Consider the following 16,963-nt stretch of genomic DNA (forward strand, 5'->3'; position numbering starts at 1 on the left):
AACACTTGCCAAATGCCATTGAATTAAAGGGAACTAGGCTAGCCAAAAGGCAAAAACTTAACTTGTACCATCAAAGCAACATTATTACACAGGCAACCAAACCATTTTAAAGATAATCTTTTGGTATAAACAATTACCAAGAAATATTTAAACCGTAAATGGTCGTACAACATGTCTCTACAATGATTAAAATTTAAATTTTAATAATTTTAAATACTACAAAAATATTTAAAATCTTTGAAGAGGAGAAAATTATTAATCTTCAACATTAAAATTTTACTTAAAGATTAAGAATTAGACTACAAAATTATGGTGAGTAACTAACAGTCGTTATTATATTATCAGATACAAAAGACAACATGAAAACCTCTTTATAATCTATACCCACAGCTTTTAACATTGTGATTGTGATCTTAGAAAAATGAAAAAAAATGGAAAGTTGTCATATCAATCCCTCCATTATTATATCATTAAATTAAATATTATTCACCTTTTTGTCATTTTTCAAAACTTCTACCTTTTCCAAAGTTGTTACAATATATACTTATTTGTCTGGCCACATAAGTATAGTATACCTTGGTATATGTAAAAACAACATATTGACAAAATTTCAGCTTGAGCCTATATTTTAGGTGAATGTTTGGCATAACCTAGCTGATTAGTTACTTAATTTTCGGTGGTTGTTTAGGTGTGGGGACTTTTGTGAACAATATATTTTAATTTACTTGATGAGAAAAATATATAAATCTCACCTTTTCCTAAAAAATGTTTTGAATGGTTTTAATACGAGGATTGAATGCATATATATATATATATATATATATATATATATAAAACACCCTTCATACGTTCTATCTTGCAACTTTGTGTAGTCTTTTATTTTATTTTAAAAGTAAATAGCAAAACTATTTCTAAACTTTTAGTGAAATATCATATTGGTCCCCAGTAGTCATTTGTTGATCTCAATATTTGTAAGGCCATAATGTTTTGGTCCTTTAGTGTTTTCGTAAACTTAAACATACAGAATATGGAATGTACATGGTGTTAAGGATTTGTTTGATATGTAAAATTATAATAGAATAAAATAAGATAATATTATAAATATAATTATATTAAATACTATTATATTATCTTATATTTGATATGTATAAAGATTAAAATAAGATAATTTATTTATTTATTACAATTATATATTTTTAAAATTTATATAATTTAAATTATTAATATAATTTTTAATGATATAATAGAACATATAAATTTAATCTCATAAATTAAAAATAATTTTTTTACTTTAAAAGGATTGAATCATTTTATACTAAGAATATAATGAATTTTCATTGTAATCATATCTCTTTATTTAAATACAAATAAAACATGATACATGATATTATCATCTATCTTATTTTATCTCTCCTTTTATGCATCAAATATGATCTAAATATCATTGGAAGACTTAAATTTTTCAAAATAATTTATTTTAAATTATATTAAAAACCTATATTATATTTAAAAATAAAAATAAAAACTTATTTAAAAAATAAAATTATGAAATTCATTTATTTTGACTTATAACATTTAATGAAATGTATTAAAATTTTATATTATATTTTAAAATTAAAACTCATTAAAATATAATTTTTAAAAAATTATTTATTTTAAATTATAATAGTTGATAAAATATATTAATTTTCTTTCTTTTTTCTTTTTTCACTTTTCCTCTTCATTCTCTTTATTGCCTATTAGGGGCTTTGTTGATGACTTTGCATCGACTAGGCCAGATTCTGCCCAAATTGTCACCAATCTGGCAAAGAAAGATGTTAGGCATCACAAATAACATGGAGCTTGATCCCTTTTCTCTCCTCTTGAATCGATGACTTTAGGGATTGATTGGCTCCAGCCACCGTCTTGGTGTCGGGTATGTCAAATCTAATCTTCTGCAAAAATCGACAGGCCCTTGATCAACGAGGAAGAGGGAAAAAAAAGGAAATAAAATAAATAAAAAATAAAACATCATTAATTTCGTTAATTCCACCGTTTCATCTTTCCGTCAAAAAAAAAAAAAAGGGGAAAAATTAAACAATCAAATCTTTTGACATGTTAACTTACACAAGACAGACACATGTCGTCAACAAATATTTAATGATGGAGTTAATGAAATTATTGACGGAACGATCAAATGGAGTTAACGAAATTATTGATGGGAGGGCAAATTTACTATGATGTTAGAAGTATTACAACTAACAAGTGACTGTTGGTAATATAAGAACTACTATAATATGTAATATTCTCATTAAGTAATGTAAATAGATAAATTTCGGAGGCTAAGGATAAATTAAAATTAAAAAAAAAAAAAGACAAATGTCTTAAAATACCAAAGCAATTCATGTTCTCTACGGATTCAGTTGGATAGAAGTTATTATAATATTTTTATTAATTAATAATAAATCCATTAGTCACCATGAAATCCTCGCAACACCAACTGTTTTTCAAGACTATAATAATTTTATGGAATTTTTTTTTTCTGATTAAAAAGTTGAGTTAAAAAGAATTTAATATATACGTCGAACGGTTGAGGAAACAACAATTAATTAAAAGAAGAAAAAAAATTGGGGGAAAATGAGGTGCGACCAATTCAAAGCAAGGTTCTCGCGAAGAGGGAGCCCAATCTGAAATTCTGAGGGGAGAGAGAGCGCGAGACGACAATGGCGATGCTCCAAAGCATTGTCGTTTTCACCTTCCTTCTCCTCATGTTGATCCTTATCATCATACTCATCCTCTTCGCCTTCAAACCATGGCGCTTCTTCTCCTTCTCCTTCTCCTTCTCCTCTCGCTCTCGCACCATCAAGGTAACCTTCTCCTCCTCCTTCATTTCCTTCCTCAAATCATCTTTCCTCTTTCCTTTTTTTTATTTTTTTATTTTTTATGAGACAAAGTTGTCATTGGATTATAAGAGAAATCTATTTCACGAGCATTGATTTAGGTTTGATTGTAAATTTGCGATTGCGGATCATCACCTTTTAAGCTTAGGTGGAGCTGAATTTTTCTTTTTTTGAGGTTTTATTTTTTTAGTACACATTTGATTGATTTCTGGTAGTTACGAGCTTTTTTTTTTTTTTTTTTTAATTTTGATTTCGAGATAATTTACTTGAAGATTATTAGGTTGATTCATATATTAGCTACTTTGTTTGCAATGAATCAATTAGTAATGTTTTGAATGAATACAAAACGAATTTGATATGATAGGTAGATTTTATTAATGATTCCGCTTTTAGTTTGCTGAAAGCTGTGGAAATGCAGTGCTGCTTTACTTGATTCATGAAATTGGAGAGATGCATCTCATTATTTTTTAGGTATTTTTCAATAGTGCCGGTAGATTTTATATTGATGCTAAAGGAGTAACTGATTTTCAAGTTGATCAAAAGCTGGTTGGCACGTAACATCTTGTCCATTTTATATAAACTGTTTAAAATGTGAATTTGAATCATGAATGCTGGATATGATGTGTAACCTGTAGTCTGTCTGTTTTTACTAGCTGTTTTGAAATGTGAATTTCAATCATTTTTGTTGGATATGGCATGTACTTTGGTGAATTTAATGTGGTAGGAAATCTGCTTGGAGTTTTTAGACATCCATTCTAAGTGAGTCAACAATGATTGATGGCGTAATGCATATTTGCTAAGCATAGATGCTAATGAATGCCCTATCCTGAGGGCGCTATGTTAAGCTGCCATTTTTAGAAATAAATTTATGCATCCTTGTAGTAGATGACGTTGAATGTTTTTTACTTTAAATGCACTGAGTGAAAATCTTTCTTCTAAAATTAGTTTTAATAAGTGCCCTTCCACACTTGTCATCAAGACCTTTGTTGATTTCTCTTCTTTGGATGGCAGAATTTGGAGAGAAGAGAAAAGACGATAACTTAATTATCATTTACAATCTATCTTATAACTCATTTTGTGAATCCCTCAGTAAGTGAGAAATTTGGATTGCAGAAAAAGTAAGTAAGAAATTTAGAGGTCAATGAAACCAACCAACTGATAGACTAATTTTCCAAATATGTTCACTTATTCCTAAATGAAACATGGAACAACAATCCTAATATCATATAATTATCTCATCTTCCTCTTCATTTCTTCTATCATATATCCAAACAACTATATTGAAATTAAATTTCACTTTAGATGATTTCTCTCTGTTTCTCCTCCTTTAACTTTTCTCCTATCAATGCAAACTCGATTTAAATTCATGTGATGGAAGCAAGAGTTGGGATCTTTCTTTGCATGTGTTTGTTTATCTAAATGCAAAACTTGTGACAACTTTTGTGTATATTTAGTATATTCCTTCCATTTGGTCAAGGGGAATACTTAGAAACTGTTGTGGATTTGTTTCTGTTTGAAACTCTTTTGGCCCTTATACATTTTGACACTTTACATTGATCTCCAGGTTGATGACTTGGAGAGGCCTCTTGTATCAAATGATGTAGATCTAGCTCAAGATCAAAGCAATGATTTAACAAGAAATTATGATTTAGAGGGAGCATGTCACCAAAATGAAGCTCTTCTGCGCTCACCTCGTACTCAGGGACTTGTTCACAAACAGAGGCTTCCCTCTGCATCTCCCCATTTGGCTCAGGGTATTAACTTTATGCTTTCATCTTTTATTATATTTCTCTTTATAGTTTTGCTTTAACTGTCTTCTGCTTAAGCAAATCCAAATGCTAATAATTTACTTTGTACAGGTGATAGTGTGCTTCTAGATGTAATAACTGATCCATCAGAGGATATTTTGGTTGGTCAGACATTAAAGCATCCATTGTTTACAGAGCACATAGTTGAAGCGCAAAAATTCAGTAGACCAGAAAATCAAAGTCAAAACTTGAAATTTGGTGTGGAAAATGATAAGCCACAAGATTTTGTGCCGAAAGCTATCAGTGATCAAAGTAATTCCTTTTTTCTCTCACTTCTATAAGGAGATTAATGTATTGGTCTCTTTCTACTTGACTAATGTGTAAAGCATGTAATTATATCTTTCTGTTAGAAGTGCAGGAAGTTGCCTCTCTCTTGAGGTTGTCTCGGGTCCTTCTTGTGGACTTCATTGTTCTGTACAGTCAACAAGCACTGCGAGGCTACCGCTGACCCTTGGAAGAGTTTCTCCAAGTGATTTAGTATTGAAGGATTCAGAGGTTTCCGGAAAGCATGCAATGATAAATTGGAATTCAAATGTAAACTTCTTATAAGTTGTGTGAATTAGTTGGCATTTGGTCGCATGATGTATATATTGTGCACTAATTGTTTCAAATGTACAAACTCTTGTAGAGATTGAAGTGGGAGTTGACGGACATGGGTAGCCTCAATGGAACGCTGTTGAATTCTCGGCCAATTAATCATCCTGAATCTGGAAGTAGGCGTTGGGGTCACCCAATGGAACTTGCAAGTGGAGACACAATAACGCTTGGCACAACCTCAAATATATCTGTAAGTCAATCTGCTTATTCATTTACATGTAATTCTGTCTCATTTGGATCTGAAAATATCAAAATTTCTAGACAAATTCTGTTATATTCATAAGTACTGTATTTTGCATGAACAAGAGTTTTTCTTTATTCAGTTCTTCATGATATTGAAGTATTTGCATTTTGGTAAAATTTTCTTGTTTCAGCAATTTGGTGAGATTGTCATAATCTGAAATATTGTCATAATCTGAGATCATGAGTTGGAAATGATATCTTACTCGTCTTTTTTTATATTCTGACTGTCAGAATCATCCTACTAATATGGAATACCTTTTAAGAAATTGTGTCATATGTGACAAGCAACATCCATTTATGACATTGTAAAAATTCATAACCTTTGTGCTCTTTTATTTGCCAATATTATTTATTTATTCTCAGGGAACTATCATTTGCTTATGTTTCATAATTATTCTTCAAGAGTGCTGAGGTAAATTGATGAACTAAACATTAATGGTGCAAATCAGTTAACAGTTGATAGACTGTTGTCCATAAGATAAAATCCTATATGGTTAACGTGATTGTAGACATGATCGTTTACATAACTGCTTTAGTTTTCTGATGGACTCTTTTGTAATTAAGTAATTTCTTTTATATGTTCGTTGAAGATAATATAATGTCCATTTCAGTTTGTAATGCATGGTAATACTGGATTTGCAGCTAATTCTACCGATTGCTTGTTATTTTCTACTTTGACAGGTTCATATTTCATCCCAAAATGAGTGCCTGGTCCCTTTTGGCGTTGGTATTGCTTCAGACCCTATGTCGTTGCGTCGAGGAGGAAAGAAGCTTCCTATGGAAGATGTTTGCTATCATCAGTGGCCTCTTCCTGGCATTGATAAGGTTTTCAAGTTATTGATATTTTAGTTGATATGTTTCTGCTTCACCAGAAGCAAAAAATCTCATATTTGGGTTGACATTGCAGTTTGGAGTGTTTGGTATCTGTGATGGACATGGTGGTATTGAGGCGGCCAAATCTGCAAGCAAGTTAGTATTCCTATTCCATCTTTAGTGTGTTTCCATGCCATGGTTTGTGGTTGACTCCTACACCTCTCATATTTTGATATTTATCAGATAAACCTTTTTTTCTCATATATTCTTAATCATGCTTACTAAAGTGTATCAAATATGCATATTTTCCTATCTTTGGTTTTGTATTTGTTGTGTTTTTTTAAAGTCAGAGTTTGTCTTTCATGTTCTTCTGATCATATAGATGGTATGACTTAGTTTTTGCTTGATTATTAATATAAAATTGTTTTATATTCTTGTAGTTGATTGTTAATGCCTTTTACTGTTATGACATAATAGTTAGTATAAAAGAAGATTTCAGACTAGGCAAACTTCACCCATTGAAATCTTTTACTTGTATCCCAGTGTATATCTGGATTAAAGTTAGATATATCATGAGAGAATCTGGATTAGGTGTTTAGGTCCTTCCAGTACCTTTCTCTTCCATGCTAGACTGCTTGGTAGCTGACATTTCCAACCATCATCTTCCTAAATATGCCTGCATGGTTGTGTTTTATACTTTTCTTTTTATTAAGCAATTGGCAGTCAAGTGTTTATACAATCATGGATGGTCAATATGTGTAGATGGTGGTATAATATTTAGTTAATAGTGGAAATTTGGAAAATTACCTGTGTGAACTTTTCACTGTATTTGCCATGGGAAATGGTTAGAAGAGGAAAAGGGAAGTGTAATACTTAGTAAAAAAAACAAGGAAGCATTTTTGGAATACCATAGTGCTGAAAGGGATTATTGGAGACTTATAAATGTAATAGACACGAGAGAACTTATGTTTTTATCTGCCCTCTTTCACTAGCTTTCTCTCCATTTTTGTGTTTAAATGCAAGTGAACAAACAGATCGAGTATTAAGGCAATACAAAATGGATGTTGTCATCATCTCATTTAGATTCTGTTTTATTTTGTTCTCTTTGGTTGAATATATATATATATATATATATATATATATATGTGTGTGTGTGTGTTCTTGTCTGTTGTCTTGTGCTTCTTCCAAATTGGCAGTTACCATACTGAATGCCTGAATTGCTCTATTATTGTAACTTGAAGATTTGAGTTTCAGATTTAAGGTTTCTGTTCTGACAAAAAACTAGTAGTTCTGCCCTTTTTAACTGAAATGTTGATTTTGACATAACTATTTTACTGAAGTTAAAAAAATTTTATGTCCAGGCTTCTGCCTGAGATGGTTGCTAACATTTTATCAGATTCTGTAAAGAGAGAGGGGGTTTTGTCACAACGTGATGCCTCAGATGTTCTTAGAGATGCATTCTCTCAAACAGAAGTGTGCATGAATAACTATTATGAGGTTTTTCCTTCATTTGGTTTTTCATCTTTTCTTTCTCTACCTTCTATATGCATTTTCATTGTTGTTTTCATTGGGAAATGTCTCATAGTGCACTGGAATGCTTTTATATATCTTAACGTCCTTCGTATGCTGTATTTCTCCTTTTCCTTTTAGTAATAGTTAATTTGTACATATGCTACAACTCTTTCTTGTTGAATAATAATCTTCTTATGCAGGCTATTGCAAATTTTTTTCCTCTGACTTTACATATCCTTTTGGCTTTCACTATAATTTAATGGTTTATTGTCAAGTATGGATCCTTTTTTCTGCCTTAATTGAAGTATATGGTTTGCATATCATCATAGTTACTTACTTGCAGGGTTGTACTGCAACAGTGCTTCTGGTTTGGGCTGATGCTGATGAAAATTTCTTTGCACAATGTGCAAATGTTGGAGATTCAGCTTGTCTTGTGAAGTATGTGTTTCTATTCTTATTGTTCCAACTAGTGGGATCTGTAGGGTTATTAAGACATATTTTGATCAGAGTCCATCATGTGGAGTCTTGAAAGGAGTCTCTGCTAGGCAAGCAGGGTAATATGGGTTCTCTTGGCAATAATTTTGATTACTATGGCTTTGATCATGGCTATTTGTAATCATATTTAAGAAATTGTCTGCCATTCTTGGATAATATTGTAATTCATAAGTTAAAACTACAGGATTGGTTGCTGTCAGCAATTCATGAAGAAAGCTAACAGCATCTGTCAGAAGCTACTTGCGTTAATTGCTGTCATTTTAGTCTTCGATTCATCTAACGATGACTTTATACTGATGCACCTACATAAGGACCATTGTAGTGTGAATGCAGTCTGTTCCTGTTGTACTGTCAACCTGTCATATTGGTGTATCACCTCCTGCAGAATTTGCTCACCATTTTTCTATTATTTTGTCTAAATTCTGTATTCTGTTTTTCTCATTTATTTAAAATGAAATTGGCCGTCATAATGATGCCTTCAGTATTGTACTTATGATCAAATTGAATTTTAATGTGACAGTATGGGAGGTAAGCAGATTAAGATGACTGAAGACCATAAAGTAACTAGTTATTCTGAAAGACTCCGAATTGAAGGAATAGGAGAACCATTAAAAGATGGGGAAACACGTATATGTGGTACGAGCAAATTTTTCTATCTAATCATTACAGTCACGATTCAGCAGCATCACAAAATCAAGGCACATCATTGCATAATTGACCACTTGTTTCAGGTTTGAACCTTGCTAGGATGCTTGGAGACAAATTTGTGAAACAAGAAGATTCGCGATTTAGTTCTGAGCCTTACATAAGTCAAGTTGTGCATATCAATCAAACAAGTGGGGCATTTGCACTACTGGCAAGGTGATTCAATTGATCTTTGTCATTGTTTGAATCTTTGCACTCTAAAACATATTGCCGGAGTCTCAGTGGTATTTGTCATTAAAACCATTTGTTTTATCTACCTTCCTGAACCAGACTATAATGGAAAATACTTCAATAGCAGTATTTGGCTATATTATCATATTTTGTAGTTTGTATTTGTTAGTTTTTGGCCATTTTCTTTGTGAGATAGTTGAAATGTGGATCTGATTTGTGCAGCGATGGATTCTGGGATGTTGTTAGCATTAAGAAGGCAATTCAGTTAGTTGCGCAGGTATTATATCGTTACATGACATACAGTTTCTTGCTAGTTGGTTCTTGGATATCGATTTTCTCTTTTACGTAATGTCATTTTAAGAAAAGTTTTGAACTTTTGGGGTGCTCAGACGAGGGAGAGATATCCGACAGAGAAGGAGAATTTGGCAGGGAAGATTGCTAATGTTTTGTTGAATGAGGCTAGGACACTGCGAACAAAGGATAACACCTCTATTATTTTCTTAGATTTTGACAGCAGATCCAGAATAAGTTTTAAAAGTTGATTCCCAATGTGAAATTCTAGGTGCGAAATTCTGATTAATTATTTCAATGTTGTTTTCATTTCTGCTTTCATTTTTGCAATCACCCATGGTCACATTAGTCTTTCACTTGCAGAGATCTTACTTTCTTGTTAATAAATAAACTATATTAATACAATACGTTGAGCTTTAGAGTTTAGACCAGAGTAAGAAACAAAATAGGATTTACTTTTTTCTTTTGCCAGTAAAATAGGATTTAATTAGAAATGCCAATCTACATGCTACATGATAGTATGTTTTTATGGAGTTGACTACAATTTTTGTACAAATATACAATTTGTATCTTAAATTTTTAAATAGTATATTATTCTGTATCTTAAATTTTTAAATAGTATATTATTCTAACTCAAACTTTAATATTGTTAATCTAACTTGTTTATATGGTATTTAGTCAATATAATTATGTGTTTATTAATGTTTAATTAATATAATTTTATTATATATCATTTGTTGAATAAATATTAAATATTTTGTAAAAATTTCATGTTGATGCCATGAGAGTATCACATAAGAGTCAATAATTAATAATGGATAATTTTTTTATTTATTTTATATTAACCATACGCTGCACATTAGATATATAAGATGATAAATAATATTACAACTTAGGTTAATATGATGCATATTTAAAAGTTTATGTGCAAATTATATGTATATATATATATATATATATATTTTTAACTACAAACTATATATTTTTCTTTTAAGTGTCGATTTGTACATTCTAATCTTCTGTAACACATAATCTGTAATTATATATTAAAACTATTTTTTAAGGTATATTATGGTGACGTGGTAAGCTCAGAAGATAGTATGGTTATGTGGTAAGTTTTTTAACTTTGCATGTGTCATTTTTTAAAATTTTCTTTTAAAAACCTTTTAATATATTGACATGTTGCGAGTTCTTTTCTCGTCATGTTGTATTTTTAATTTAAAAAAATTAATTTCTTTTTTATTTGTTTAATTATAATTATAATTATAATTTATAACTATATATTAAAATTATCTTTTAAAGGATAATATGATGACATGCTGTGAGCCTTTTACTTGCCACATGTTATTTTTTATTTTTTTATTTTTTTCAAAAAATCTCTTAGTATATTGACATGTTACGAGCTTTTTGTTTGCTATATTGTATTTTTAATTTTTAAAATTTTTTTTCTTTTTATTTGTTTAATTATAATTAAATAATAATTATATAAAAATAAACAAAAAAAATAGGAGGTGAATAGAAGGAAGAAAAAATGTCGTTGGCAATTACAAAACCCTCCAATTTTCTTGCAAAAAAAAAAAAAAAAAGAAAGAAAACCAAACACCTATATAATAAAAAAAATTCCTTAAAAATATATTTCACTCATCAATAAAAAAAGTCAACCTCAAAAATTCTAAAACTAACCAACATATTAAATTTCAATTACATATTAAGATATAAAAAATACAACTAAAACAATAATCAACTGAAAAAAATAACCTACACGAAAATCAACAAAAGAATCTCATTGAAAAATAACAAAATTTCTTTTAAAAATTTATCAGATCTAAAATTTAAATATTTTTTTAAAAAAGGCTCCTAAAAATTGAAGATAAAATTAAAAAACCAAAAACATTATATTTGAGATTTTTTTTAATAAATTTCAAAAGAAAAAAAATTAACAACAAAAATCCTATAAAAACTCTAAACATAAGATTTTCAAACATTTTTTTTTTAAATCTCAAGAATCTAAAAATTGAAAAAAAATAAAAATTTTAAATTATTTTTTATAAAAATTAAAAATATCCCCATGTGAAGTAAGGTAGCATTCTAATCTATAACAATAGATTAAAGTTATCCCTTGAAAATTAAGTTGACTCCAACTTCAATTTTGTTGCCAAATCAACATTTTTATTATTCATCCAAATCATCAGATAATTATCATATCAGCAAACAACTTATGTACATTAGCATTTTAGGCTACAAGCAAAAGTTAAAAATATAATGTAAAAATGATTTGTCATGACTATCTAAATTAGGATAGATTCTATTGTGTTTGCTTGCTTGAATTATTGCATTCTTCCTATCCCATCCGTCTCTCATTCTCACGAAAATAATATCCTCACATATCTATTTTTGCTTTGTTATTCCATTCTTTTGTTTTTTTTCTTAAATTAATTAATTTAATTTACAAAATGTTTGCACCTTTCAAGTGATTTGTGAACAACGTATTTTCAACTTTTCATGTTGTGGACATCAATTTTTGTCCCAAAATAAAATAAAATAAAAACAATAATATTACAAAATATGAAATACAAAAAAAAAATACCAAAAATAATACAAAATACAAAAAAAAAAATACAAAAAAAAAGAGAATAGAAGACAAAAAAAATTAAAGATGGCAGTGGTGCCATCCCCGGCATCACTGCCACCAGACCCTACCCGCCACCCCTCTAATTACTCCTTCCGTTGACAAACGTTAAATAAGACAGAAATGAATAAAAGAGGAATAGGGCTCATGTTTACATCCCGTGATCGAGCCCCATGCCCTTCTCTTCAAACATGTATAGCTAGAGCTCCTAACGAAGCCAAAGGAGACAGAGAAGAAGGAGGGGGAGATTTTGTCAAAAACAAAAAAAAAAACCACAAAAAAAAATCAAACAGTCCTCTCTGTAGGGAGGAACCCAGCGTCGAGAGCCCTTGCACAAAGAAAAATCAAAGTCAGTTTCAAAAAAAAAATAAAGTCAGAATATAAAAAAAAAATCTGATAGAAACTTCACTAGCAAATCTAGGGAAGTGGGGATACTTTTTGGTGAAAGGGACCTCAGATCTGAACTCAGGAGGTCGAGGGGAACATTTTGATATTTTCTGAGAATTTTTTGACCACCGTCAACGGCGACCGATGACCGACGAACGACGGCACAACGACGAAGGAACGGTTGGCTGACCATCTGCGTTTGGCCGGAGAGAAAAAAAAACTAGAAAAAATAAGCTTTCTTTTTCTGAAGAATGAAAAGAATGAAGGAAAAATTTTTTTTAACTTTTATATAAACTGTCAATAGCCAAAACAACGTCGTTTCAATAAACGCCCCAAAACGACGTTGTTTAAACCAAGGAGGATCCGCGCGTTGATCCGAACCTGACCCGAGATCCGCGCAACCGACCCGAGATCCGCGCAACCGACCCGTTAACCCGCCTTCTCAGCGAATCTAAATCGGTTTGATCAGACTGGACCGAATCGCGCCCTGGACCGACCTAAACCGTGTGTCAGCCGACTCAACCGAACCATCGCTGAACCGAACTTTTTTCGATCCAACCGAACCGCTGTTGACCGATTCGGTTCAGGTAAAAAAAATTTTTTTTTTGAATTTTTGAATTTTTTTTATATAATATTATTTTGTTATTTTAAGTATTTTTTATATGTTTATGCATGATAAGTTTTAAATTTGTTGGGATAAGTTTTTTTTTAATTGTTTTAATAATAATAAAATGAAAGTAAGTAAGATAATAATTAAAAATACATATTAAAAATGCTAAAAAATTATTATTATTATTTTTCCTGCCTAGATGTTGGAGGGAATAAAAAATATTTTCTTAAAAAATAATTCCGCCTAGATATTGGGAAATTATTATTAATAAATTTTCATAAAAAGAAATATATAAGAAATTTTTAATTAATTTTCAAAAATCGTTAAAATCGAACTTGCTTCGAAAATCCGCCTAGATATTGGAGATTTTCAGAAATGTTCATATTTTTTTAAAAAATGAAACCCCTAAAAATTCAAAATCCCTTAAATTCAAACCCCTTAAAATCTAAAACCCCCAAAATCTGAAATCCCAAACCTTTAAACTCTTAAATCCAAATCTCTAAAATTCGAACACTTAAATTAAAACCCCAAAGCTCAAATTTTAAATCGAAACCCCAAAATCTTCAAATTCTAAAATCAAAACCCTAAACCTCTCATATCCTAAAATTCAAGCCTTAAAACCCTCTAAACCTTAAAACCTAACCTTTAAAACCTTTACCCAAACCTTTACTCAAAACATCCTAAAAATCTTAAGGACACGTGTGAAAATTTCATTTGAAGCAATTTGTTCCCGAATGCCGCCTAGATGATGGGGTATTTAGGAAATTTTACTTCGTTAAGTCTTGTCACACAATTTCTTAATTCGCATTAATAATAAGATTAATGAATAAAAAGTATAATAATAAAATTGGGATCTTAAATATAAACAGTCACACCTAAGCTCTGCCTAGATGTTGGAAAGTCGGGGTGGTCTCATTATACTTAAGAATCCAACTCTTAAATTGCATTTCATTGTAAATGACATTCATTAGCATACATACGTTAGCATGTTATCATCGATAATTGATTGCATTATTCTCTCTTTAATTTGCTGTTCGATGATAAAATATTTTATAGTAAAAAAAAAGGAATAATACTTTAAAAAAAATCTTTTTGTGATATTATAAAATAAATTAAAAATAACATTCCGAAAGAAATAATTCTTGGTACTCTGCCTAGAAGTTGGAGAGTCACTAACAATTATTTTCTATAAAGATTGTTATTTCATTTTAAGGATTATTGTGTTAAATCTTATGCGAAAAGAGTTATTTTAAATTCTACCTAGATGATGGAGAATTTTAAGATAATTCTTTAACTTAAAGGTTTTCTCAATAGTTCTAAATAAATATTTTAGCAAAATTTTATTTTTTTTCAAATGAAGGGAATTAGTGTTAAATTTCAAATTGAAACTATTTTTATCCAACACCGAAAATAGTGCGTAATTAAATGGTACCAATTTTTGGGCATTGTAGGGGTGCTAATCCTTCCCCATACGTAATCGACTCCCAAACCCAACCCGTTTTTTTCGCAGACCGAAATTTATCTTTTTGATAAACTTTAAACTCGTTTTTATAGTTTTATTAAGAAGATAAACTTTTGGGTGGCCAATCACACCCTAACAAAGATTGGTAGTGACTCCCTCCCTTTTATTTCTCTCAATTTTAAAACTCGTTTTACATCTGACGGTCCCAAAACCATTACGACAATTTGGCGACTCCACTGGGGATTTTAATTTGAGAGTCAAGCCAAAACTTTTAATTACGCGATATTAAGAATTGTTGGATTTAATTGGTTTTATTTGACATTTCATTTAATCTCCTTTATTTTGATTTTTTTAAAAAAAAAATGTGTTAATGAAAAAGATAAATTGTATGTTAGTTGTTATTTTATTTTAATTTTGTGTTTATGGTATTTTGATTAATACATTATTTTGCACACACTTGGCATATTCATACATGAGCTCTAGACCCGGGCTCTATCTCTTTAGGAGGAAGCGAAGTAGCTACACTCTCGTGAGGTGATAACCTCCATATTTGCTAACGAAACACTTCCACTCAGATTGAACCCATTCCGTTAGTAGCCTGTAATGGGTGAAGATCGGGGAGCCTTACTAGTCTATAACAGACGATGATGTAAGAAATAGTTGAGAACCTTTAGACACGTAAATCTTAACCCAGCATATAGTGAGCCGTAAGGTCCAACTTTAGGATAGAGCCATATTGTCCCTTCTATGAGAAAATTACCTAAATTAGGACATTATATATATTCTATTATGCTTGTTCATTCATTTACTCAGTTTTATTTATTCGTTTTATTTACATTATTGATTTATTTTATTGTCTTCAATTTTGTTGCATGCATCATATAGGTACCATATTTCTAGAGGGTATTGTTTTGGACCAATCTTTAGTAAGAAAAACTTTCAGAAAACCTAAAGGATGTCATCCATGTGTAAGAGCTACTTAGAGGTCAAGAGCCATTCAAAAAGTACTCAGAGAAAGGAAAGAGATTGCTTAGTAGATGGTTACATATCAGTGCTACCATAGTCAATGCATATGGATCTCAGTCAGAATAATATATCATAATTGGAAGCCATTTGGAAACAGTGGAGAACAGAGAGAAAAAAATCTTTTTCAAAAAAATACGGGGATGTGGCACTGCTTATGTCAGTGAAGGTTGATGAACAGTTGATGAGAGCCACAATACAGTTCTGGGATCCATCTTATCGATGCTTTATATTCAACCAAGAAAACTTGGCCCCCACGATCGAAGAATATTCTTTTTTACTCCGAATAGAGTTTACCAATCAAGTTAAAATCTATTGGAAAGAGCATAAGACTACCGGATATAGAAAGAAGTTAGCCAAGATCATGCAAGTGGAGGTTAAAGAGATAGACAAGCACAAGAAAGAAAAGAATGGGGTTGAGACCATTCTAGCAGCTTTTCTACTTAAGTACATTAGAAAGTATATTGATACTGATCAAAGGTTGGATGTGTTTGCTTTGGCCGTCTATGGATTGATGATATTCTCTAAGGTTTTATGACATATAAAAACATCAGTGATGGATTTCTTTGAGCAATTAGATAAAGGTATAAACTCTTTACCAACTATTTTGGCAGAGACTATTAGATCACTTAATTTTTGTAGAAGAAATGGTGAAAGACGATTTATAGGGTGTGCTCAATTACTTTTTGTTTGGCTCAGAAGCCATTTTTGAGAAAAAAAAGACATCATTTCGGCCATTTTCCATTCACTTCAGTCCTATCAAGGAGTTTATTGCTAAAAAATGGAGGAAAGATTGGATAAAAAGTCAATGGTTAGCATTTTTTCTGAAGCTCATTAGCAAGGATGTAACATCGAGGGCACCATGGAAGCTTTCGATGGCCATCTTATATAATTGTGGAGATGTGTCATGGGTACCTTTGTTAGGAATATGGAGGGCAGTGAGTTACGCGCCCCTTATGGTTCAAAGACAATATGACTCATGGCAGTTTATCCCTATGACTCATGGACTCAGTTCATTCGAGTTCAATTATGGGACACCCGATTACGTGAAAAAGGTTCGTGAAATCATCAAAGCATGGAAGCAAGTCAACCGAATGAGTCCAGCTAGATTTGTAGATAATGTTGCAGAAGGTTACCTTGCTTGAAAGATAAAAAAGGTTAACGAAATTAAACCTCTACCAGTCGATGTTTCAGAAAAGTTGCCAGCTCTTATTTCAGTACCAGTATTATCAACTTTTGAGATCACTCAATAGGAGTTTGAGATTGAAAAAAAAGGTTAGAGAAAGAAAAGATGGCTATGATGGATCAGGTCAACCAATTAAGATATGATTTGATGAT

General features: G+C 30.9%; 1 protein-coding gene across 2 annotated transcripts; it reads left to right on the forward strand.

Annotated features, from left to right (window-relative positions):
- Positions 1 to 2,404: 2,404 nt before the first annotated feature.
- LOC111307941 (protein phosphatase 2C 70) lies at positions 2,405 to 9,940 on the forward strand. 2 transcript variants are annotated; one of them, XR_016331975.1, is made up of 13 exons: positions 2,405 to 2,846; positions 4,444 to 4,633; positions 4,739 to 4,939; positions 5,046 to 5,221; positions 5,316 to 5,474; positions 6,209 to 6,352; positions 6,435 to 6,496; positions 7,702 to 7,837; positions 8,196 to 8,290; positions 8,532 to 8,983; positions 9,079 to 9,208; positions 9,446 to 9,500; positions 9,613 to 9,835. XR_016331975.1 is itself a non-coding variant. In XM_022906295.2 (13 exons), the coding sequence occupies exons 1-13, from the start codon at positions 2,703 to 2,705 to the stop codon at positions 9,763 to 9,765; spliced, it is 1,761 nt and encodes a 586-aa protein (XP_022762030.2). In that variant the 5' UTR covers positions 2,405 to 2,702; the 3' UTR covers positions 9,766 to 9,940. The 2 variants fall into 2 exon arrangements, 1 of the variants encoding a protein (XP_022762030.2); XM_022906295.2 differs by having other exon boundaries at positions 8,868 to 8,983; positions 9,613 to 9,940.
- Positions 9,941 to 16,963: the final 7,023 nt, after the last annotated feature.

Source organism: Durio zibethinus, chromosome 22 (genome assembly GCF_047325235.1).
Source record: "Durio zibethinus cultivar Kanyao isolate XHJ-2024 chromosome 22, ASM4732523v1, whole genome shotgun sequence".
Lineage (NCBI taxonomy): Eukaryota > Viridiplantae > Streptophyta > Magnoliopsida > Malvales > Malvaceae > Durio > Durio zibethinus.